This window comes from Musa acuminata, chromosome BXJ1-6, assembly GCF_036884655.1.
Source record: "Musa acuminata AAA Group cultivar baxijiao chromosome BXJ1-6, Cavendish_Baxijiao_AAA, whole genome shotgun sequence".
NCBI classification, from domain to species: domain Eukaryota; kingdom Viridiplantae; phylum Streptophyta; class Magnoliopsida; order Zingiberales; family Musaceae; genus Musa; species Musa acuminata.
The window spans coordinates 14179332-14206297 of record NC_088332.1 but is presented as its reverse complement, the minus strand read 5'-3'; the positions used below and the strand labels follow the sequence as shown (position 1 = coordinate 14206297).

General features: G+C 35.6%; 1 protein-coding gene and 1 pseudogene across 1 annotated transcript; both read right to left on the bottom strand.

The window, feature by feature from the left end:
• Nucleotides 1-2128: 2128 nt before the first annotated feature.
• Nucleotides 2129-12560, bottom strand: LOC103988057 (uncharacterized). The gene is made up of 12 exons (XM_009406563.3): nucleotides 12262-12560; nucleotides 10295-10441; nucleotides 10096-10210; nucleotides 9917-10011; nucleotides 9571-9674; nucleotides 8984-9021; nucleotides 7930-8165; nucleotides 7007-7100; nucleotides 6706-6896; nucleotides 4655-4874; nucleotides 2809-2976; nucleotides 2129-2720 (listed from the first exon to the last, which is right to left on the bottom strand). Exons 1-12 carry the CDS (start codon nucleotides 12475-12477, stop codon nucleotides 2539-2541), a joined length of 1806 nt encoding a protein of 601 aa, XP_009404838.2. The 5' UTR covers nucleotides 12478-12560; the 3' UTR covers nucleotides 2129-2538.
• Nucleotides 12561-13297: 737 nt separating this feature from the next.
• LOC135584126 (glycerophosphodiester phosphodiesterase GDPD4-like) lies at nucleotides 13298-18012 on the bottom strand (annotated as a pseudogene).
• Between the last annotated feature and the right edge of the window lie 8954 nt (nucleotides 18013-26966).

Below are 26966 nucleotides of genomic sequence, written 5' to 3'. Positions count from 1 at the left end.
GAAGAAGGTGCAGCATCCGATAATAACGATAGTCTTTTTATTATTATTTATAAAAATGACATGTCATGATCCTAAATAGAAACAACGTATAAAAGGTGAGTAAGATCCATCACAATAAATAGAGGGTCTTCGAGTATTGTAGAATTGATTTCATGGGCATAGTAGGAGATCTCCTATCAAAATTAATTCTTAGATTTTGAGGGCCAAACTAAGGGTTAAGATTTATATTAATGGTTTTGATCATGGATTACTGGAGTCATTATGGTTTATTCATATTTAAAATAATTTATATATTTTTTTTAAATATAACATATAAGCTTCTCTCATCAAGTCTGAGTTAATAAACGTTAGAGTTTACTTACGTGACATACTGACTCATAATAAATTATCAATATAATAATATATATAATTTAAATTTTAAAAAAAATTATTTTAACTCATGTGGTTTTGGTCATGACCACTTAAATCATTATAATTTTATTTATATTTAAAATAATCATTATATTTTTTAATACGTAGCATATAAGTCTCTTCCATTAAGTCTAAGTTAGACAAACATTAGAGTTAACATACTAACACATAATAAATCATTAATATAATGATATATATAATTTAATTTTTTTTAAAATAGATATATCTTGTCGAGGAAGAAGCAACAAAGGTCATAGCGATGGACAAAGGCGAAGAGGCAGAAATAGAAGAGATCGGAGGCAAAGGTGAGGAAGAGTTGAACCACCATGTCATAGGCATGATGGGTGGGAGCACAGGAGAGGACGGAGTGAGAGGCGGTAGGGACGAAGATGCATAGGAGGAGAAAGAAGGACTAGGAGATCATTGCATGCCTAGCATCCAACTAATCAATGCACATCCATTTGAGGCAAGACCGAAAGCTCCTGAGCTTATTGCTAGCACGGGAGAGGTTACGTGCATACAATGCCTTATTAGGCGACAATGACTTGGTGTTGTTGGTGGTGATCGCTTCCATGATAACGCCTCCTCCTGCTATTGATGATGACCTAAATTTTTTAAATTTAAATTATATATTATTATATTAATAGTTTATTATTAGTCAATATGTCACGTAAGCAGACTTTAATGTTTGTTAACTCAAACTTGACATGAGGGACTTATGTGTTATATTTTGAAAATGTATGAATTATTTTAGACACGAGTAAAACCATAAGAGTTTAAATGGTGAGCTAAAATATATTTTTTTAAAACTTAAATTATACGTATCATTATATTAATAGTTTATTATGAGTCAGTATGTCACTCTAATATTTATTAACTCAGACTCGACGGAAGAGATTTATATACTATGTTTTTTAAAATATAAGAGTAATTTTAGATACGAGTAAATTATAAAAGATTAAGTGATGTAAACTAAAAATGAGAGTATCATTGATTAAAATAATTACTCTAACATAATGTAGATGGTTGAAGGTGTTTTTATCTTTTTTTTCAATATATATATATATATATTATAGACTTCGTGCCGAGATAGATGGCTTCAAAGGTGGAGTACGCTGAGACCGAGCGCAAAGGTGGACGACGATTCACGTACGTGAGGAAGATGAACGGTGTAAAGTCACGTAACTGATCAAATATAGCCGAGAAACAAGAGAAAGAAGGTTCATGTAAATGGTAAAGATGAGATTTGAGCCTATAAACATATGATAAAAATCTAGGCAGCATCGACAAATCAAATTTAATTTATATAATAGAACAAATCACTTTCGGTGCGCAAACTGCATCAGCTATCAGCTTTCGTATGAACAAACTCTGACCACTGGGTTCGATCGAATTGCTGACAAGAACTAGAAAAGACAACAGAAAAAGAAAAAAAGGTGATGGAGATTACCACCTCACAGTTCACAGGCAGCCACATCTCATGACGAGCAAATATTCCCAATACGATGCGTCAATCGTAGTGCGTCATCCCTTCGGTGGCAGTAGTACTATCGCAAAGGCCTGTCCAGAATCATCTATATACAAAAGAACAATCATGATGGGGAATGAACGGCACGAACTGTCTCCATAATATGATCAAAGGAGTAGAATGTGAAGGAAAAAAACAACTCAACCGGATCAACCAACGACACTTCAGCTACCCATCAAATCAACGTGGTTGTCCTGACAAAAACAATTCAATACTATCTCTGTAAGCACATAGTTGTCCTCATTAACTGAAAAAGAAATCTCAATGGCAAACGGCCACACAGAACAAGCCCAAGCCCCACCAAAATATCAAAGGAATGATCTTCTAGCGGACCTATGTCTTATTACATCCCAAGCAACGTATTTGGATACTCAAAAAAAGAGTTTCATCAAACCCCAACCTCAAACTATTGTTAGTAATGCGCCAGTGATTTGCTTGCTTATACCATGTAGTCAGCAAAGCAGCCTTATCATACATCCAGCTGAGCCAGCAACGGCCAATTGAATTGTTGGGCCAAGTTATATCCCACGAAGAGGATCCGAGACAGTTTTCTAAGTCAGCCCAAACTAAAAGAAGTACAGCTAGGGTAGGTACCGAGATCAATTGGTCTTCTTGTCGCCAACAGTCGTAGCATCACCTTCCTGTGCAGCAGAAGCATCACCAGATACCAAATTTCGGTTGCTCTGTGCTTCATCTTCACCACCAAAGCCGAATTCATTCACGCGATTCCTATCAACAGGGTATATCCATCTCTGGTATAGATATATCAGGAAAATAAGATCTGCACAGCCCATAAAAAATTGTTAGCTGAAAGTTTTACCAGGAAGTTCTCACACAGGTTCAAACAAGCTATTCCAAGGATAACCCACCATCTCGGAAAACAGACAGACGATGCAGCATTGGCATTTTGATTACAAATGCAAAAAGATCATCAATGATGGTATTAAGGAACTTGTAGGTCATTTGCCGCCAAGGAAGATGTGCTACAGATTGAAGTTTGTAATTTATGAAAAGCTGTGGGCACATCATGATAAACCCTGCAGATAATGCACAAGGAATATATTAGTTACATAAAAGAAACAAGGCAAATGCATTATTGATCGACCAACTCAATTGGAAATTGTCAAGTTAAAAGTACCAACCAAAAGACAATGGTTTTGATATCAAATGTGACACAGGACAGATGCTTTGCTACCAAAACCTATGTAACATGAAAAGATAAATGTGCAAAGAAAATATTGTTTTAGCCTTTTAGGATTTACTAATTGTAGGATAGGGGAAAAAATTAGATAAGAGAAAAAAATATTAATAGACTCACTTTGACTCAAGAATTTAACTCTCAAGGTAAAATCCTCGCACCTCCACATCTCATGGAGGATGGCATCTTTATTATCAAAGGAAATGTACCATAAAGATTTCTAAAAATCATTCCTAGGGAATTGCGACCTTGTACCACCCAAAGATATCGAGGGGGACAAACCTCAGTTCATTCATTCTCTCAATGATCTCATATTCAATTTTGTAGTCCCAAAGTATAAGGAAAAGAAAATACACTAAAGTATTCTGGATGATATTTAGTTACATCTACTTTTGCTTCAGAAGACGATATTCTTATTATAAATAATATAAAATGTTTAATCTTTCAACAATATAGATAATTTGTCATATTCCATATATACAAGCATTTAAATATTAATTCAATACTAATTATGATAACTCATCAAAATGGTGTGGTAGCAGTATCCTAATCTATACTGCTTAGTATCATCAAGCTATATATGTATATTAAATTAATAAAAAATAATTTAATCACAGTATATGTACATTTATCTAGCTATACATACACTGGTACCAGTCCAATGGTTCTCAATTCCTAGTACATTTTTATCACATCATTTTCTTCTAGAAAAAATAAACTTTAGTGTTTTTCATTTATTGGTGCACAGTAACCGGTGTCATACAGGACGAACTTACTAGTTAACTAACTAGGATTAATGCTTATGCTAGTAAGATGCCAGAAAATCTTCAAACAAAAAAACACATTACACAAAATGCTTACCAATGGTATTGATGAACATCAAATCGTTGATGCTTAAAGAAAATAGGACAGAAAACGTTTAGTGACTAAGACTCAGAAAAATGCTCACAGAACTTCAGAAAGGCTGGCTGAAAATTAAAATAATCAGGTTCGATATATGTCTAAAATGCATAGGTAAACTTTTTTTAGGGACGACATGATTATCTGAAAAGATAAATCAATGTATGTTACAGTAGTTAAACAACAAGCCTAATAGGAAACATAGAGTGTGCTCAACCTATAGGTCCATAGAATCATGTAATCCCAGGATGATGTGTAAAATTTATGCTGGTCACATCCAAGCATTAACGAGAGACGAGGGAATATATTAACAAAAACTCCAAAGTTCTAGATTGCCATTATACTAACTAAATTATGTGTTGCAAAAAACATATAGTGAACTCAAACATTTTGGCCATGATATGATGGTGATCCCAGATTCGTATGAGGCATAAATGTATGTTGGTGAACAGAGAATAAAAGACAACATGCAAGCCTTAAGAACATTGACAGAGATAAAAGGTAAATTTAGGCACACCAGTGACAGAAGCTGCCACATCAAAAGAATGTTATAATGCCTTACATGAAATGCAGCAGATGCAGTTTCTAACTAAAAAGAAAAAGAAGAGGGAGCTTACCAAACATGTAGACGCAGCTAGTGAGGGAAGAAAGTATCCAAGAATACCAGCTTTTATGTTGCTCGTACATTAGTGAATAAATGGAAAAGCAAGCAACGAGGAAGAAAAGCACATAAGATAGGTACTTCATGGCAAGATCATCATACTCCTTTGTTTTATTCTTGGCATACGACTCACGGTCTTGAAGTTTCAGCATGGGGATCCTTCCGCTTCTGTCAATCTGGTGTAGATATTAATGGAAAAGTTCAATGAAGACCATTTTCTAATTACATGTGAAGCTGAGATTAAAAAGAGTTTATCTTCTGGTTGAGTTGGATGTTTAATGTCTCAAACACTAAAACTCAACAATCACATATGACACCCACTCTCAATATAACTCCATAAACATCAAATATTACAAGGTACAGTAAAAACAAAGGACCTTGAACAAGTATTTGAAACTTTAAACAGCTTAAATAATTACCAAATCAACTACTCTAGGCAAAACAAATTAAATCCCCAACAATGAATTTTGCTTCTCAGATGACTCTGGAAAACCACCTAAAAAACAAAACCAAATAACAATGGACTACATGACAACAAAGATTTAAACACTTTGTGCCATCATTGCAGTCCTCAGTCTGAAACGAGTGCAGATGTTGATTTAGATGCTAGAGAGCAGCAAGGTCAAAGAACATACAGATCGGAAGTGTCTAGAATGGGAGTGTATATACAGGTGACTGTGTAGTTGTATATAATATACAAAAATATGCATATATCACTAGGATCAGTGATTTAAAAAACGCTAGGCACCAAAAGGTACCAAAGCGCGGTGCTATAAAATATCAAAATATCAAAATATATAATATAATTAAAAATATAATTATTTAAACAAAAATATAATATTAAATTAAAAATATACTGTTAACAGTATATTACTTAAGTTAGAAGAGGAGAAAAAAATATTCTCTGAAATATTAAAATATTAAAAAATAAATAATATAATTAAAAACATAATTATTTAAATTAAAATATAATATTAAATTAAAATATACTGTTAACGGTATATCACTTAAAGTAGAGAGGGGAGAAAAAAATATAAACAGTAACAGAAATAGCAACAGTGCTGAGAACGATAGTAGCGGCAGCGGCGGAAGCTATGGACAGTAGCAATGACAACGGTGAAAGCTGCGGACAGCAGCAATGACAATGGCAGAAGCTGCGGATAGCGGCGACGAAGGCTACGGACAGCAGCAGTGATAGTGACGGAAGCTCCAGACGGTGTCTGTCGGTGGTGGAGGAACCTGCGGTCGTCTCCCTTGACAATGGAAGGATGCGACAGCAAAAGGAAGCTAGGGGGCCGTCGGACTCGTCTGTCTACAACAGAGGAAGGCTCGGTCCGCTACATCTGCAGCGAAAGCAGCAGTAGAAAGCATCGACGACGGAGGCAGAAGGAGCACTAGGGTTCCTCGAGGTCGCGTAGGCGTGAAGCATGGTTTTGAGGTAAGAAACTACGAACCGAACCAGCCTTAAACTGGTTCGGTTCGCCTAACAGAGTCAGGCGCTCACCTGAAACGCCCAACACAAGCGCCCAAGCGATGCCTCATTGAAGCGCGTCGCTTGGTGCACACACGAGGTGCTCGGGCCTCGCCTCGCCCGAGCGCCTATTTAAATCACTGACTTGGATTATCTAAAAAAATAAAAAGTACAAATAAATCTTTTATCTTATCTACGCTTTCTTGTTTTATTTGCTTCCAACAACTCGCACAAAGAGTAGAAAGGTTTTGAAATTGTAAAAGTGATATATTTGGTTCCTACCAAAGCATGATTTTCCTGAATAGTACAAGTCACAAATCCTATGGAACTTCTAAATCATGGAATTTGTGAAGTGGGTGAGTTGGAGTATATGCAACATCCATGGAACTCAGGTCCTATCTCTGAAAATTTGGTGTGGTCAACAAACACCTCATACATTGAACAAACAAAGTTTTATCAAGGTATTTCTTAGGTTATTCTGCACATTGTATGTACTATGCAATTATCAGGGAACAATAGTAAAAGATGGAGCTTACCACAATGTGCATGGCTTTCCCAATTTTCCAAAACTCAATGCAGCACCCAATTCCAGAACTAGCTAGTATCATCCAAGAGGTTTCATTATCCAGGAGGTAAAGGAAAACAATCAGCTGACATATGAAATTCACGACAACTGATTTTGCAGACAGTCCTTCCATAGATTTGTTTTTATTCCAAAATTGAATATCTGCAAAAAATAAATATAATCTTATAGTTTTGAACCTTTATTTTGGCATTAAGCATAACAGTGGTTTATCAGTACTTTGTAATATCTTCAAAGTTGTCATGTTGACATACCATTCTTGAAAGCCAAAAAATCAAACACAGAATGTAGTAGAGATACAACCATAGTCACCCCCAGTAGATATGGGTTTCCTTCCAAGAATACCCTCTGTCAGAAAGATCAAATTAGTCATCAAAAGCAGACAGAAAGATCAAATTAGTCTTCGAAAGATGAGAGACACTACCAGAATGGATGCATAAAATTATCAACAAATAAAATCCAGAGAGATATCTAGAATTAAATGAACAAAACAAAATATAATACATCAGAATATACTGATTACAAAAGTAGGTATAGTCATCTAAACAATATGACCGATACTTTTGCCAACCAACTGAACTACGACAACATAGTATCTCTAAAGTTCAAAGAATAATACTTACCTAATCCTGTACTTTTCTTAAGATCTTACAGTTGACCCAATAACATTTCACCAATACGAAATCTGGTCTAAAACTTTAGTATTAAAACAACTGTTTTCTGCCTCTTTCAGCATTAACCTTTAACTAGTTGAAATGCAAACCGAGTACCTTTACTTCAAGATGAATGGTAAAGTATTTCAAAGTACATTAAGGGATTTGTTAAAGCAATGGCATTTCAACAAGACTTAATTTATCCAAAACTATATTGCATTCAGATTTGCAAGATATAGTAGATTATTTCCATATAATTAACAAATCATTAAGCCTAGATCTCAATGGTAGGGAAAGATCTACTTTTGTCTTGTAATTAATAAAACATCAATGCAATCAGATTTATGCATAGATCAAAATACATTATCTAAAAAAAGAAAATAAAAAGGATGAACATACTGGATCAAAAGTTATATACCAAAATAATTAGTTCTTGAAAATTGAAATAAACTATTGTGTAGCTTTAATGCATAGAAAAGCTCAGCAACTTGACAGCAAAACTTACTACTGTCATTTCAGTATACCTTAAGTTCGTCAGCCTCGCCTTCAAGCATGCTTCCATAACTACGATGGATCTGAAAAGACTGCTCAATCTGTAAAAACAATTGCCACTTAGTCAAGCTAATGGGACCTAACTCCAGATTAAGAGGCAATTCTGCCACGGTCTCATTGAGTGATATTAGCTTGTCCCTTAAGAGCCAAAATTCATTAAAGAAAATTGTAGGGAAGTAGTTCGCTGTGGTTGGCTCTATGTTTAAATCTGCCATCTGGGGTCAAGGTATTCAATGTTATTACCATTTAGAGTGATCATGTTATATAAATAAGCAATCCCAACTTAAGCATTTTACAATGTCAATATCCAAACAAGCAGAGAACAACTCAAAGCATTATTTTACCAAAGAGAACAAAATTATTATCTTGAAATAGAAGGTGGAAAATGATCAAGTTCAACATCCGGACAATGTAAAAGAAAACTATATCGATAAACTCCATAAAACATAAATTTAAATGATTCACAACATGCAAATTTGAAAAGATTTCGATAAACTCCATTATGAAGAGCTTGAGAACCCAACCCACCCCCCCCCCCCCCCCCCCCCCAATCATAGAGGTGGCAGAGTCCTGAACCTATGAGAACCTGCCCCAAGCCCATATAGACATTGACAGATCTTTCCCACCAATCAGTTCGGGCCAATTTTTTCTAGGATATCATAAAGTCCTGCATGCAAATATTAACTGTAACCCTGGCCATCTCCAGCCCTCCTCGCTTGCACATCTCCCTCTGCCCTTCTCCTCCATGTTTTATCCCACAAATTTCACCCCTTCAATATCCAGGGATGAGCTAGACTTGGGAGAAACAAGTTCCTTGGATAAAAGTCAAAATTAGCAACAAGAATTACCAACACTGGCTAATGAACTATGCCACAACTTATAATACTGCAAGGGTGTTACAACAAAATGAGGCAAAACAAATCTTGGCAAGTGGAAAATTCAATTTACAGTTACAACTACCAAAAGATAGTAAATCCACTATAGACTCAATTCAAGCATGCAATTAATGTATGAAACACAGGATACAGCCAGCGATATTTGGAGGAACATTGTTATGAGGGTATCTGCAGTTAAACAAAACAAGAGAAAATTAGAATGGTTTACAATAAATAAATAAATGTTATGCATGTTCTGGTTCTTAACATATGCCAGCCACAAATAAATCTGAACAATCTATTCACAATCCTTTTTAGCAAGTTACATGTAATTTTTTATCAAACATACTGCAGGATCAAACTTGTGACCCCTTGTATGATACCAATATAATGTATGATGAAAACAGGATTGATTTAGTTCAAAGGTAGATGTGGACATGAACATCACATGTACCAGATATGGCAGCACAAGAAAATAATAAAGGAACTAAATCAGACTCATCAATTGATCAAGATTTGAGTCAGCTAAGAGATATCCTTCCATCATATAAGGGGTCACAAGTTGGATGCCTAATCTGAAATGTAAAAAAAAATTACATCTGCAATATGTATTAGAAACAATTATACCACATCACATTCTAGTCAATCGGCTCAAATATTATCAAATAAGTGTTGTTGTTGTTGATTCCTTTTTTTTATTTTTCTTTTTTTTGCTGTGGGGAGCAGGTTGGGAAGTACCTTGTGAAATCATCAACAAGGTTAATAGTGATATTTGGTTTCCAGTATGAAATCCATTCTGCAGGACCCACATCTTTGGCTTCAACTTGAGTATCATCCTTCAACTGTAGGAACCACATAAAAGTTTGTCAAACCAAGGAAATATGAGAAGAAAGGTAAAAAGGCAGTCCCATTTTCCACAACCAAAAGAGGATCAAGAAGACCAGAAAAGAAAATAAAAGAAAAGAAATCAATTTATTACTAAAAAGTCATCTAACAGCGAACTTAAAAGGCAGTCCCATTTAAGAGATCAGTTTTCATGTATGTAAAACCTAAATTGCAAATGAAACTAAGAGATAAGCATAACCTCAGCAACTGATTCTTCCCCTTCAGAATCCTTGGAACTGCCTAGCAAGCTCTTCTTTTTGCCAGATTTTGACTTGGGCAAGAAGGCAACAACGGCTGAACAAAATAAAAATGTGTAAGCTCAATACGGACCATTACCCAATTAACCTAAAAAAAAGCCATAGAAACTGAAATACTCACAATGGGTCCTACTAAAGGCAGATAATGGTTCATATTCAGGATCATTAGGATCAGGAGGGTAACCCGAGCGAGCAAAGAAAACATGAGCATACAGGCTTCCATTGTGTTTTACAGCCTACAAGTTACATGATACCGTTGTATGCTCAATGAGATATGAACCAAAAACTAAGGTCCACATATACAAAATCGATATGGTTACCTCTGATGGATAATACTTCAAGGATAAGGATCTAGTACTACTCTGTTCCCAAACTGCATAAGGAATATTTGTCTCATGCCAAACAAGGGCATCCTCATCACCGAATTCCTTAAACTTCTCCTTCTCAGAAAGATAAAGCCACATATCCTGGCCATTAGAAAAGTAACAAAAGAAATCTGATCATGCACCGTAAAATTATATAGAAGAGTTCATTATGACAATAAAGCACAACAACAGCACAAAAAAATCCAAAACACAAAAAATGATAAGCTTGTACAATATCCTTTTCTCATACTCTTAATAGGAATATTGATTGGAAGAGTGTTAGTGGAATGTGGACACACCATAATAAATCCTGTTGCAGCACACATCCACATGTAAATGTGTATTCATGTGTTGCATATGTATGAAAAAATTAATAACTCATAAAACTTGTTAAAGTGGATTTATAATAATATAATAACCTTTTTGAAGACTTATCTTCTGATATTTTAGTCATGCACTTGACATATAAGTACCATAGGTTCCTTATCACAATTATATTTCTCCACAAGTCTCCTACGAATTTCTGAAACCTTGCAGTGTTCAGTATTTGAACATCATCTGACATGTGAAATTGTGTACCAATCTATGGTGAAAGTTTGCATTTCTCTACTGATGTTTTTAAAGTAATTATTCAAAACAAGAATTTTCATGAGTTAAATTAACTGATGAACAACATATAGCTCATACAAAGCAAGAACTACCATAAGTTAATTTCTCATTGAATTACATACACATAAGTTCAACTTATTAAATGCAACTAGTTGGGTTGCCCAAGAAACTAATTGTACAACACATTTGAATTAGGAGCTCCAATTTGTTGTTTTGTAAGCAACAAAAGTAACCTTCTTATTGTAGACTTCAATTTGAAACCTTATAGTGAATATGAACACTTCAAAGGACTGCAACCACAAGCATCGGCAGATGTCACAAGTCTCGATCGATGTAATCAAAATCCTGATTATCATAAGATCTGAATGCTCGAGGGTCCACGAGTTGTAAGAACAAACCTGGTGAAAGAACAATAAAGCCTCAAACTCAACAATCCCCTTTTGACAAGGCTTCCCCTATAGTCACTGCATCCAACCATGGAAACACCCCCCAATATGATTTCACAAGTTCTTAGATCTGGATCTTCATGAAGTCAAACAAATCATGGGATAGCCAAAGCCTAGTGGGAGCAACTGGTTTAGCAAAAAAAAGCTCCATAAAGAAAGGAAAGAGAAGGCTATCAACTGCATAGGCATAATAGCTTAGTAGCTTACCTTCCAAAATATCAACATGAAATGCCAATTACCACGAAATAACATACTAGTCCGATATGGCCTTTGAATAGTCTTTTGTACAATCACAAGTTAAAACTTACAGGTATTCATCTAAACTAGTTATCCATCATGTATCAAAATGACCAATGGCAATCAATCCTAAGTATCTTTTCTTATCTGTGGCCCTAAGAGAACTCAGCAAAAAATTGTCAACAATGAAAAGGCAAATTTACCACTAAATAATAGGCAACAAAAAAGTCATAAAAAGAAGAAATCAGAAAAATAAAACATATGTAACAAATACAAGTAGATCATAACATCAGGCAAATTGGTTACTAGAACTGAATAAACTTCAGTCACTATGTATGTCCTCAACAAGAAAATTTAAAGAATGATGGTTTGTATTCCAAGTCCATGCTCTTCATCGAACAACAACTCATACATCGAACCAGAAAATATCTTATTTTGGAAAAGCCGTGGATCTTGAATTACTCCAAGGTTTAACGTTTCTCGCTAAGCCTGCCCGTATATCATCACACCATCACATGTTCGGCCAAAAAGACGATCCTTTCATTCTTATGTATAAGGATCCGATCACAGGATCAAATCTCGAATAAAAAGATTAAAATAACTAGGGTTTGGGAGAGCGAAGAGACGGACCAAGGGCTCGCCCTTGTGGAATAGATTAGACATGAGCTGGGAGGTCTCTGCGGGCTTCTTGGGACCGAAGAACTTCATGGCGAAGTACCATAACACAGCCATCCGCACGATCCCCGTCAACGACTGCCCGAGACCCGCCTGCTGCTGTTGCGGCGCCTGCCGCCCCGGCCTCCCCGCTGCCGCCGCAACCATCGGTCGTCCCTCCGGTTCCGCCATCGTCGCCCGCCGGGGGAATCCGATCCAACCACAACGAGCAACAGAGCCGGGGGGTCGAACGAAAGGGAAATAGGAAATCGGCAAGAAGCGAAAGGGATTGAAATAGAGAGGGCACCAGAGTAGCACATAATATAATATACCGGACCATCCTTGAAAGCATTACCCACATTTCCACCTGCTTTGTAAGTGACGAACATAAAGGCATCATGATGGCTTCATACCCCATGTCCCAATCATTAGGAAGGTATCCGGAAGAGTCGGCCAAGAGAGTAGAGAAACGTTTTTGAGAGAAGAGTTCGCTATCACGCCGTCTTGTGCATACGAAAGATTCTAAAACACACGGTTCCGCACAATAAATTTCATGCGACAATAACCAATCAGCCGTATATTAGTTGATGTCCCGAGAAAATGAACGGTGGATGCGCGGTTACTTTATGATTACAGAAGTATCATGGGGCTGGTAATGGGCCAAGGAGCGGTCGGCCCAAAGCCCATCAATATTAGTACAAATACCATATTTTGATTGCTATGGTTGGGTATCGATTGCGTTTGTCTTATGCTATATCAATGGAAGCACACAAACAGCAGCACATTCAATGAACAGCCATAATTCGTTGACTTATCCTCTAAGTTCTCACATCATGTAGCAGTAATATAGGCGATAGAAATTGAAGATTATAACTGCAATGTGAAAAATAAGCTCTGTATTAAGGAAGCTAATGTTTTCCAAATTTCCAATAAATAGGGTAACCTAAAAGGAACAACGAGCTATCTATGAAAAAATCTATAGAGAAATTGAGTGAAGTTTGAAAGAAGGTAAAGCTGAAAATAGCTTTAAGAATAGATGATCTAACACAACCCAGTCATTCTTTCCATATTTTAAATAGTGAACAAGAAGAAGGCTAGCAGAATAAGTATGAATCCTGTGGAGTAACCTTATAATCTGGGAGATAGATAGTTTACTGTCAAGGAAAACCACCCTGTAGACATTCTGTTTTCATGTCCTGCATGATGCCCTGAAGGAGGGACGGATTGCTCGTGATGATGGCGTCAACATGCTCAAACAGCATTCTTTGCATGGACCCAGCATCATCGACAGTCCAAGCATAGACTTTCTTGCCCTCCCTGTTTGGAACACAAATGGCATTAATATGGTTTCCATATTAATTGTACTAGATGCTCTATTCTTCGTATCATGTCAGCACAAGTATTAATTACTTTACAGCAAAGTATACTAGTCAAGTTCTGCCAAAAGTGAGAAGATGGTGCATTTTTCCCTAACTTTTAAATAATACTCTAGCTGGATCTAAGGCCTGCCTTTTTATCATATACATACATGTATGTATGTATATATATATACATACATGTATGTATGTATATATATATATATATATATATATATATATATATAGAGAGAGAGAGAGAGAGAGAGAGAGAGAGAAGCTGAAGTCTATTAGAACTGTGTTTCGTACCCATGCAAAATTCTGACAAGTTCCTCATCAACCAAAGGATGGTAGACGCCCACAACTGCAGCACCTTTCATTCTCAAAGTTTGCTTCTTGCACCAGTAGAAGGATCACTCATAACAATGTATCCCACCTGAACAGTAGCAGGAATTGAGTTTGGGACTGAGACCAGGCAAGAGAAGGAAAAACTTTCTTAGTATATGCAGTGGAGCAAATTCCTAATTGACATCCCAGCTACATCTTATGTAGCTGCCTATAATGATATGACAATGAAACTACGAGACTCTAAATAAAACTTAATCAGCAATGTAAAAGACAAATTTACGGAGGTATGTTGTACCCCAACTTCTTGTGATAGCTTGATAACATCATTTGCCAAGACGTCACTTTTTGCCCAGACAAGGCAATTTCTGCATTGCGTTCTCTTCACCTGTCAACATTTAATTAAGGAAAAGAAAATAACATGTAAGAAAATAACACTATAGTCAATTTCACTATGATGTTCTTTTCAAGGATATACGAGTAAGAAAATAAAATTTTAGTGTATCTTAGAATATACACAACAAGAAAAAGATACTATAATGTCCCAACTATTTGGGGTCAACTGATATATATGTTCAGTTTTCCATATTTTTTCTTTCCATTCTTATTTCTCTACTTTTCTTTTAGAACATTTTCAGCCAACCCTTGATTTACTGACATGATCCCACTGATCATGATCCTACCCATGGCCAATCTAACCTGATTTTTATCCTCTAAACAATGACTGATGATGAAAATATTTCATATAAATGGTAGACCTCAAGCTAACATTTTCATCATTCACTTTTTTCTCAGTGAAAATGCTATTATTTTGTTGATGTTGGGATATAGATCTTGAATTACAGGCATTGGTTTTCATAATTCTGTACCAATCACCACAAGCTCGCCCAACTAAGATGTTCTGAACTGGGGCCAAGCAGAACCCCATATATATGGACATCTAAGCTTGGTTAACACCAAACTTAAGATAGCATCCCTTCTAGAAATTCCTATGAATACAGCAGCAATAGATTAATTACAAATAACCGAACTTACAATTGACAGTATGTCCTTTGCTAGGCCTTTCTCATACAATGGTGGGCCGACTTTTGCATCCACAATGACCTGCCTAATTGAGTTTGCTATTGTCTGCATAAGTAAATGAAACGAATGACAAAATTACAATCCAGAAAAATGACTATCATTGTTACTAGCTGACCAGAAGAAAATCATTATTGTAGCTGTCATAATCCTGTTACTTCATTTGGTAAATCTCTAATAGACAATATATTGATCAGTAAGTGAAAGCAAAAAAGAAGAAAGAACTTCAAGAAATATGGTGTTTATACCGCCAATGCATCTTCAGCTGTAGGAACTTTTTGGTTGTGAAATTCTTGTGCAAACTGAAGGCCTGCATCCAGTTCCTTTATCTATAGCACAAACTAAAAGATCACCTTATAAAAGTGACTTCCCCAATATACAAAGAATATAATCAACACAAGAAACTGATCAGTTGTAATTTCAGATGTTCAATAATAAAATTTCTTTCAATTTCAAATTTTGTAACAGAACATGCTATCAAGAAAATGCAAACAATTTAACCAAATAATCAGCTATCCTCCAATAAATTTCAATAATGTACATAAAGATAGCCTTTACTGTGCCAGTGTTCATCAGTAATCTAATTTTTTTTTTTTTGTAGTCATGTCTATTCGGCATTAAATAGCCTTCTTAATGATTAAAATGGTTATATATGTCCGTAGTTTAGTATTCTAGTTGACAGCTTAAGACAAATTTTCTCCTCTTTGAATTAGAGATTCATTTTTAGAGGCATCAATTCCAATATAATCTGGGAACAAACCTAGAACTATCACTTCCAAGCTATTTATTAAGAAGATTTGTTGTTGCCTTCCAATGAGTTCATCCTATTTAAAAATGTGATGATAAATGCAAAATAACAACATTCAAGAATATTGCAGCATAACTACCGTTGGCTTGCAATGTAACTTGAATTCTATAAGACAGGATTTGTCATGTTGACATTGGCAAACAAAGATTATGCAACATGCAGATATACTACTTTCATTTGAAATTATTTGTTACACAAATCAATAACAACAAGGTCAAACTTGGCTGTTTACAAGAAATCATTAAAGAAAATGGCCAATTTATCATGTCATAACAGCTGAAGCAATCCGGATATGAAGCAAATTCTCCTGGTTTGTAGGTAAAACAGACCCATGTTATATTTTTGTGATATGTTTTATTTATATTTACTTTTGTATCTCTATCATTCATTCTTTATGATGTATATTTCTGGAACTATAAGAATGTGAATTGGTCATTATGAGAGAAAGATATTGTCAACAGAATATAGGAAGAGGAAAGAAACAAAGCTGGTGTAGACTTACTCATGTCAAGACAAGTGAACAGACAAAAAACTGAATTCTTATCATTGGTTATAGATAAAAATTACAGAAGGGCACTAGGTAGCTTCCACACCATGTGATTAAAATCAAAATGCCACTTGATTCATGAACTATAAAAGAGAGAACTCTTACCTGATTCATGTTCATGTAGCCAACTTTTGCAGTACTATTACCAGACATCCTCTGCAGATCCCTGCCTGTGTCATGTAAGAATTAGGTCTAAATGATGCTTAGAAAAAGTAGATAAAATAGTGCCTTAGATGGAATCGTAGTCAGAAAATTATATTAAGCTGCCACAGATAAATTTCATGTTTTTCTGATGCAAAATATAATTTTCTGTCTATCTGTTCAATATCTAATTCAAGAGTATTTGAAAACGCCAGTACTCCAAATCGATCTGGTTGCAAAAGAAGTGAAATTTCATGCATTTCCTTAGAAGTGCAGGTGGACCTTTTTAACTTCATGAAAGCCAAATTCATTTGAATAGGATAGAACGAGCAACTAATCAAATGACATATATGTAATACAATCACCTTAAAACTGTCAAAGCATGTCTTAACAGAGATTTTATCTAAGTTTCTGAACCAAGGACTATTCTAGGGTCGAAGGAGAGGATCAGAATAGACAGCAAAAGAAAACAGGTGAAAGTGAGGGGAAAATAACAGTCCTTTAAGACTTCAAAGCAACTGTTGATGAAAGTTACACAAAATGTAAATCGCAACATTTTCGTTCCCCTTCTGTGGGTATAGAAAATTTAGCAATCTGCAGTTCCTTCTAATATTCATCCTCTTCTTATGAAATGCAATTCCAAAGCATCCTCTTTTGCCACTACAGAACTGAATTATTCCAAACTATATTGTCGCACTGGCATGCACCCACTTGAAGGAGACCAAATCTCGTTAACAGATAACACCGCATAGCTTAATGTGTTTCAGGATGCAGTAAAGCATACAAACTTTTACCAATCCAAAATTGAAGTGAAGCAACAAAAATAATATGAACCGCACCGATCATGCAGCGCAAACAGCACCCCATCTGAAGAACGAGAGACATCTATTTCTATGCAATCCACTCGAGAATCGATGGCGACGCGATAAGCATCCATCTGTTAATAGGTCAGAACAAGGAGGAAAAACCACACTTACCAAAAATAATCGTACAGAAAAATGGAAGAACAATTATTACGGTGTTGGGGACGGCCTTGCTCGAATCGCCTCCATGAGCACAGACAAGGGGAGGACTTTCCAACCACCCGCACTTCCTCGATCGCATCTGAGTCGAACGGATCGAGGTCAACACCAAAGTTACAAAAGAGATAAAAGAGCAGGATTTAGGGTTTCAAGTATAGGATCAGATTTACGTGATGACCGGTACCTGTTGGAATCGGCGGAGGCGGAAGTGGAAGTAGAGGGGTGGGGCGAGAGCGAGGACGGCGAAGAGGAGGAGGAGGCGAAGGAGCGACCTCTTGGAGGGGATGCGGAGTAATCGCGCTCGTGCAAGCTTCTTCTGGCTCGATGAGTGATGGGGGAGGATAGGAGAAGACGGTGAAGGCCTCCTCCCGACGCCGATCGCCTTCATTTCGCTTCTGTTTTTTTGTTTTTGTTTTCTGTTTTGTGATTTCTGAATCGAACCGTTTTGTTATGCATCGACGAGCCGAATATAAATATATTCCGTTCACTATTGTTTCATTTTATTTTAAAAACTAAAAATATTATTAAAAATTAATTAATAAATATCAAATTTTATAAATAATAATAATATTAATAAAGTTTACCTATCATTATAATAATTAAATTTAAATATATTCAAATATATCTAAATATAATCATAACCAAATAAATATCCAAATAAATCTATAAATTAATCATTTTATTAAATTTTATGCTAGTGTGTCCTATAAGATGGATCTTACATAAAGAAATATATATATATATATATATATATAAGATATCTGACAAAAAAAATTTAAAAATAAACAATCCTATTAAAATTATAATATATCAATTATTTCATAATCATCTTTATCATCTTCAAAAGGACACACGAATTTACTATTTTATATTTATTTATTATAAAATAAAAAATAATTAATAATTAATATTAAATAAAAATTGAAGTATTTCACTCAAATTAAGGTTCATATTATGTATTTCATCCCATAATCAATCTTAAATTTTTAATAAAATATTTTTATTTATATTTTTACTATTTTATTTATATAAATTTTTTAATATATTAAAAATTAAATACAAAATTAGTTTAGTGGTTAATGTTGGAATGTTTATAGGTATTGGATTCAGTTCGTATATATGTATATTTTTATTTATATATTTTTTAAAAAATATTGTAATAAATTGTAGAAAGTTCATGTGGAGATGAAACACCTCAAGAAAAATGAAATTGAAGTTTTTGACATAATAATAAAGGTGGGGTGCCTCTCTAAAAAAAATGAAGTTCGAGTTACTTGACAAAATGACGAAGATGAAACACCTAACTTTAAAAACTATAAAATGAGCCTCGTAACAAAATAACGGAGGTGAAATACCTTGCTAAATCTAGGGATGATGCTCTCTACTAAAGTTAGCTAGATTATGGGCTCCGGTATTATTGTTTCTATTGGCATGTGTCTATTGTGCCATCCTAATTTCTTTTGTATAGAAAAATATATCTAAGCATGAAGAGTGTATTTTCCAAGAGATTGAATGATAGTTTGAAAAGATGTTGGTTTATGATTTAGTAAAAACTCTGATCATAGAGGTCTTGTTTCGTCGGGTAGCTTTTAAGCTATCAAAGATGATAATTGCTTCTTCCTATATGAGAGTGGAGGGGAGGTGTTTGTTACATCCCTTCAACACAAGTTTATTCTCCCAATTAGTTAGAAAGAAATATATACATATAAAAGAAGATGAGGGATTAAATAAGTCCAATAAGATGAGGGGTCCTTTTGATTCCCTCGAGGCAAGTACTGAAAATACTATAATAAAAAAAAGAGCTATGTATCATTTGGCTTTAATTTGATAATGAGAGATGCAAAAATGATAGTTATTCTTATGTTTCCAAAAGTAACTAAGGATTATCTACTATTAAGGCTTTGAAGTAGTTGTTGGAGGGTGAGTCCAAGCGTGACCCTTTCTTCAGCCATGATCCATTCGATCATGTGTCAAAATTAGAATGTCTATTGGAGTTTAGTTTTAGCAATGTGTCAATAGTTATGGGTGAAAATGCACTCAAAGCAGATTTGTTTAGTAGAGTCTTGACTAGAGTTACTAACTAGATAGGTGCAAATATAGTTGTGCAAAAATCTAGATATCTACTTGGAGACGTAGTCTTTTCCAAAGTAATTTCTATAGGAAGATTTTAATATAGGAGATAACAAGAAGGCTTTACATTGTTGTTTACCCCTGTCAGTTGGAATTCAGATCTTTTTCTCTAATGTACTTATAAGTAGTTTTTAGATGACTATTCCTGAGGGGTGAAGAGTCTACACTAAAATATTATCATAAGGGGTCTCGAGAAAAAAAGATCCAAGAGATGGAGGAGACAAGATATGATCCATAGAGGCTACATAAAATGTGTATGTTCAATTTGCTATGATCTAAGAGCTCATGAACCATGCTAAATTTAGAGATGAGGTTGATATTAAGATATGTAAGTCATTGTAAGAAAGGGGTATTCCCAACTCATAGATCTTCCCAAATAGATATTTGCTCGGCTTGGTAACAGTCGAAAGTTGAGAAAGATCTTTCCAAGTGTAAAAGAGGCTTTAAAAATTAAATCCAACGAAGTATGTCATATTTGGCTAATATTAAGTTAACTCAGATATGATCTTCTTAATCCAATAAAGGTAGGAGTTTATGGGCACCTATGATAGATTTTACTATGTGAAGGTCTCTAAGCCCAAGCCTGCCCTCACACTTTAGGCTAGTTACATCATCCTAGTCAAGGAGAAAAATCTTTTTTTGAGATGAGCTGCTATTCTAAAAAAAATTTCTAGAGAGCTCAATGATATTGTTAATATTAAAGCCAAATATTCATGTGTTTATAAGGGTATAGAAGGTAATTAATCGCCAAGATAATAAGGATAAATTTTCTAGCCTAGGATAATATGGTATGATTCTAGTCTTGAAATCTGATAAGAACTTTCTCAATCATAATATCTTAATACTTATTGGAAAGTTTGCAATAATAGATATAATAGATGTAAACACCCAAACAGTAAAGAGGCTAGTTGACCTCTTTTATTCCATGAATGTTGCAAATTTGGTGCGTGGTAAATGGATTGTAAATTTTAGGGAATAAGATTTCGCACTTGTTAACTAAAAGTAGAATAGGAATCTAAAGCCTTAAGAAGATTTCTACAAGACTACTCATTAGCTCTAATAGAGAGGATGATATTGTTAATAAATATTAGGTAAGTGATTTTGAAGTTTTTTATGTTAAAAGATGATATATTTTTCCTTTCATAGAGGTCATCTAAGATGCTGGTGAAGATTTATTGAACTATGATAAAGAAAAATTAGAATAATGGGTTTCTTTGCCTGATGCTTTTCGATTGTAAAACTATAGAGATTGACCCAATCAATGAAAAGGAGGGAAAGTTTACTCGTTATAGAGCTCTAGTGATTGCTTTCTAGGAGATTGAGTTGAAAGCTTTGGCAAGGTATAATTTAATAAGAACCTAAGGGGCCTTAGCCTTGGAGTAATACACAGTATACATAAGTTCATATATAATGATAATATTATCATATATAGAATGATTGATAATAAAGGCAAACTAATTTTGAGTAACCGAGTTGCTTATCAAGTGCGTCATTCTATTAATGATAACCTTAGAGAGAAGTTTATATAGTATGTTATAAAAAGAATTATGCTTGAATTCGGATATAAGTCTTGGACCAATGAGAGATTCTAAGGTATGAGTGAAGGAATTGAATGCCTTCAAAATGTCAAGCCCTAGAACGCTCCAATAGCTCTTATAAAATTCAACAGTACACCAATCATATCTAGGACTCTTCTCGAGGACTATGTCGCTGAGAGCATGTCATTTTAAAAAAAGATAAATTAGTGGATAACCTACTATGGGCATTAGATGGGATAGCCAGGAGAATGGTCTAAGAGGGTATGGTGGTGGGAGGAAGAGAAGTATTCCACAAATTAGTATACTAATTAGTGAAGGCATCTCTAATGTTGTCGATGTTTTCTAACTTAATGGAGTGGATGGTATTGGTTCCCTTTCCCTACCTAACCATATGATGAAAGTATTTAATATTTTTATCGACCTCTTGAAGCTATTTAGTCTTTAACTCTGAAACTCCACTTAAGATGGATTTGCCTAGATAAGGCAATGAACTTATTGTAGAGATATTATAGTTTGGTATGATTCTCTAGCGTTAAGGCAGAAGTAATTTCTTTAAGTTCAAGATTCTTGATCTCTAGCTTAGTCTTTATTAAGGCCTTATTAATATTCCTTAGCTGGTTTTTGTTCTAATATTGGAGTTTGTATTAAAGGCCAAGGAGACCATGGTGTATAGTAATCATAGGGTTAGTAGTAAGGTTTAAAGAAAATCAGTAATCATTAATAATATGACCAACCTTAGGGTACTTAGGATAGTAAGAATCAAATCTAAAAATCTTATGGGAGTTCTTAATACGAACAAGGTGGCCAAGGAAGATAAGAAGAAAAGTATGATAAGAGGAAATCTAGGAAAGATGCTTAACATGTGCATGCAGAAAGGAAGAGAGCTAGATATCTAAAGTAGCTCTATCTAAAGCCAAGCCTTTGTCAAGACAAGCAAAGACTCAACAAACACCAAATTGGTTATTACACCAAATGAAAACCAAACCCAAGAAACCAATATCATGGAGATTATAATAAATAATAAAATCTTAAAAGACTTTAATAGAAGAAATATGCATAAACTATTTGTCCCCATATTTTTTAAAAGTCAAAGTATTGCAGTTAATGTAAGGAATTTTTGGCGACGATATCACATGTACAGCGAAAAATAAAAATAAAAACCCCAGAATTAAATTTTTAATGATGTATTCGTCATTGTGCGAAGATTAGTGCGTAAAATCTGTAAAACTAAAAACTACGTATATGAAAGATTATGTTATCTAGAGATATCGTATATCCCTAAATCCTTATAGATCTGTAGGAGATGGTGAAGAAAGTCAAGCGTCATTCTCTCTAGTAGTGATTCACATAGCAAGGTTGTGAAGATGCTCCTCAAATCTCTAGGCCTACTATCTGAGGAGGAGAAGAGAAGAGGAGAATAGGTGGCAACAAAAAACCTATAGCATATGAACCTTTGGTTCTCTCTTATTTGTAGAAGTCATTTGTCAACTTAACCCTAATAGATTCTGCCCTATTGGGCATTGAAACTCTATCCAACTACCCAAGCCTCTTAGATTAGTGGATCTCTATCTAATAATCTCTTATTGGCTCTTATTGGATCATATCTATAAGATCAAATAATTTAGGGGCTTATTAAATATCCAATAAGATAAAGACTCCGATAGATATCTCATATCTGAACATTTACTCGTCATAATGCCTACCATATGTATGTGACTCTCTAGGCCCAATATCGAGTTAGTTGTGAGTTATACTTGTTAAAACTCCTTCTGGTTCAGTGAATTATTATCTCTATAATAATTCAATCAACTCATCAACTACGGACATACTATGTCACTACGTCGTAATCCTCAAACAATATAAGGGAATCTAATCCATTGGTCCTATCCGTCCTCAATTATCATGTATCTATAGTCTCTCATCCATCTAATATCCTAGAGATTATATAACGGGTATAGTACTGTTAGGTTCATATAGTTTCTATTCGAGTCTCGCTCTAATCGATTTCTCCTGGAGAACTCTTTTTCTCTCAATCCGAATAACCCTAGTCATAGATTTATTTGAGTAAGAATACATGAGATATTTCTCTTATGATACCGAGAGTAGATGATTCTCTATCGACACTCAATGGTCCTCGTAAGATTGATTGTCACTCCCAATGACTGATTGTACTAGATCTGAAACTTTCAGATATATAAGTCTGGTATCAAAGAACGAAGTACTCATACAGGATATCTTTGATGTCTTAAGTCTAAGGACCAAGTATACCACTAGGACAATAGAATCACTATTTGATAATGAGGTATCATTAATAATCCAGTATTTCGTGAGCAGATCAATTAATGAACTTATTCTCTAATAAGCACCTACACTATAGCCCTAGTGTCCCCACACGAGTAGCTATGAGATCAACCACTTTCATCATATGTACAGGTATATAGTACACCAGTCTGTCTGGTTATCTCGATGTCTCTCTTGAGTAACCTATGATCGGGATTATTTATGATCTATGCTTAAAGATGAATCGATCTCATTATTGTGATCTCATCATGATCCGATTCCCGTTGCACAGATCTATAGACATCACAATATATTCATATAATAGGCAATATAAAGTGATAAAATGTCAAATAATATAATAAGCAGAAAGAACGCATATCATGTCACACGTGTCATCACACATGTGATTGACTTGTAGAGTACCTATGATCAATAGTTAAAATCTCCACAAAGCAACTAAGAAATGTAAGAGAGATGAAGGTTAGAAAGATGATTCCATAGAGATTTATGAATTCTAATGTAGGTGTTAATATAAAGTATTGTGACTAGTATACTAGATGTGTTCTTATCTAGTTGAATTACTAAGGGACCAGTATATCACCTACTCGCCCTTGGGCTCGGGAGATCTCGCCTCTCGACTCCTTAGTAAGCCTTCTAATGAAGACCTCAACATGTTTGAGTGAGAGGTGGGTCTTTAGAAGGATGAGGATGAAGACATTATTTGAGACGATTAAATGTTAGATGTGTCATGTGGTATCATTTTCTTTGGATCCCTTTGTAGTTCCACAAGAGGTTATTAGGATGCTTGGTCATTAGAGTTTAGGGAGGATTTCTCGGCACCTATGATAGAGAAGATAGTAATCATGAGTTGCCTACGGAGACTTACTTAAAGTGATGGCTTTTATGTCTTTGACCCTAGTTTTTTAGAAAGTCTCATGTATTCTGGGTCTTCTTTGTCTTGCAGGGAAGTGTCATCATTTTCTGTAGAGTGGTTTATTACTTAAGAGAAAGCTTCCTCCACCTTATTGATGAGGCCCTTGAAGTGATCTTTTTGTGGAGGGGAGGAGCTTAAAGGTTTTGAGGTCTAAAGATACTATGGGGAGGCTTAGAAGGTGAATTGGTCACTGATAGCATTGATGGAGATATCAAAGAAGATTTTTGAGAAGTTATCGAACAAATTGATAAGAAGAATTTGAGATATTAAAGAGAAGGTTGGTTGCGATTAGAAAGGGGAGTAAGGTGAGAAAGAACTCATAGGATGATTTGTAATAGGGCAAGAGAAGATAAGGGTGCAAGAGGAGTTTCACAAGATATGGATAAAATTCACCTTTGTCATTGGAGGGTGAGGTGTGGCAGTCGAGGTGACATTGATGAGGATATAAACAGGAATAACCTTTGTATAGGAACAAATACTAGAAGACCAAAATACGCAGCGGAATAAAATAGAAACACAATCAAACAGAACACCAAGATATACATGGAAAACCCCTTCAATGTGAAGGGTAAAAACCACGGGGCAAACTAGAGATAATCCACTATGAGAATAATGAATATATAAATCTCAATCTCTTGCCAAAACCCTAGCAACAACCATAAGAGAATAACTGGGATACAAGGATCACGTCACTGCCCACAATATCTAAAACCTCCCCAAGTAATCACAGCAAGAGTCTACTGTAGATTTGATCTAACCTGAGATGAGAACACTGCTAGATGATTGAGAACAGTCTCTCTGCGTTGTCCTTGTCTTCTTCCCTTTCTTTCTCTTGTTTTTCTGCCTTGTTCTTCTCTCTTTGTTGCTACGAGGATGTCAATGTTGCTGCCCACGTTGCTGCCTTTTTCTGCCTCTTTTCTGCGTCTAAAACGCAGCTACCACACCCCCCTAATCTTAATTAGGGTTAGGTTAAGAGGGGGTGTGGGTTGTGGGCTGCCCTAGCCCACATGGGCTGAATATGGGCTATCAGCCCAACAACCTCCCCCTTCAGCCCATAAGGAAGGTTGTCCCATGACTCCTCAATGTGAAGCCATGCCGACCAGTTGTCGGCATATCTCCTGTCTTTCTTTTGGTAAGGTCTTCGTCAACATGTTTGCTCCGTTGTCATCTGTATGAATTTTCTGAAGCTGCAACTGCTTCTCTTCAAATACATTTCGAATCCAGTGGTATCTGACATTTATATGCTTTGACTTGGAATGAAACATTGGGATCTTACACAAATGGATGACACTCTGGCTGTCACAATGCACCACATAATTTTCCTGTTTCAGCCCCAATTCTTGTAAGAATTCTTTCATCCATAATATTTCTTTGCATACCTCTATAGCAGCAATATATTCTGCTTCTGTGATGGAGAGAGCAATACACCTTTGCAACCTAGATTGTCATGACACAGCTCCCCCTGTAAAAGTAAGTACATAACTTGAAGTAGACTTTCTCGTATCTATATCTTTTGTCATATCTGCATCTGTGTAACCTGTCAACACATGTGGTCCACCTCCAAAGCTTAAACAAACCTTAGAGCTCCCTCTGAGATATCTAAAAATCCACTTCACTACTGCCTAGTGCTCTTTGCCTGGATTTGCAAGAAATCTGCTAGTAACACCCACTGCATATGCGATGTCTGGCCTCGTATATACCATTGCATACATTAAACTTCCAACTGTTGAAGCATAAGGAACCTTTTGCATTTTCTCCTTCTCCTCATCACTTGACGGACTCTGTTCTGAGCACAACTTGAAGTGACCTGCAAGAGGAGAACCAACTGGCTTTACATTGCTCATACTGAATCTTTCCAATACCTTCTCGATGTATTTCTCCTGTGACAACCAAATATTCTTATTTTTCCTGTCACGAGAAATGTTGGGAAATCATTGGGGGTGACATCATATACGCAACGGAAGAACAAGAAAACAAAATCCCCGATTCCCAAAAAGATGTTCGTCGTCGTGCGAAGATTGGTGCGCAAAAATCCGCAAAACATAAAACTGCGTATAGAGATTGTGTTACCTAGGGAGATTGTATATCCCTGTTTCCTTGCAGATCCTTAGGAGAGGGTGAAGGAGGTCAAGCGTCCTCCTCTCTAGCGGTGATCCACACAGCAGGGTTGCGACGACGCTCCTCAAAACTCCAGGCCTACTCTGAGGTGGAGAGGGAGAGGAGAATAGGAAAGGCAAGCAAAGACTCTAGCCTATGAGGCTGTGAATCCCTCCTATTTATAGAGATCCCGTGTCAAACCCTAATGGGTCCTTCCCTAATGGGTATTGGATCTGCATCCAATAAGACAAGGGCTCCGTCGGATATCTCATATCCGAACCTCTACTCATCGCAATGCCTACCATATGTGTGTGACCCTCTAGGCCCAATATCGAGCTGGCCGTGAGTCATACCTGTCAGAACTCCTTCTGACTGAGTGAATTATTATCTCTATAATAATTCAC

Coding starts and splice junctions, on each gene's coding strand:
- LOC103988057 (XM_009406563.3), bottom strand. CDS start 12,477: ATGGCGGAACCGGAGGGACGACCGATGGTTGCGGCGGCAGCGGGGAGG. Junction 7,101..7,929: donor GCGAGGCTGACGAACTTAAG/GTATACTGAAAT, acceptor TCTTTCTGACAG/AGGGTATTCTTGGAAGGAAA. Junction 2,721..2,808: donor TCTGTCTGTTTTCCGAGATG/GTGGGTTATCCT, acceptor TGGGCTGTGCAG/ATCTTATTTTCCTGATATAT.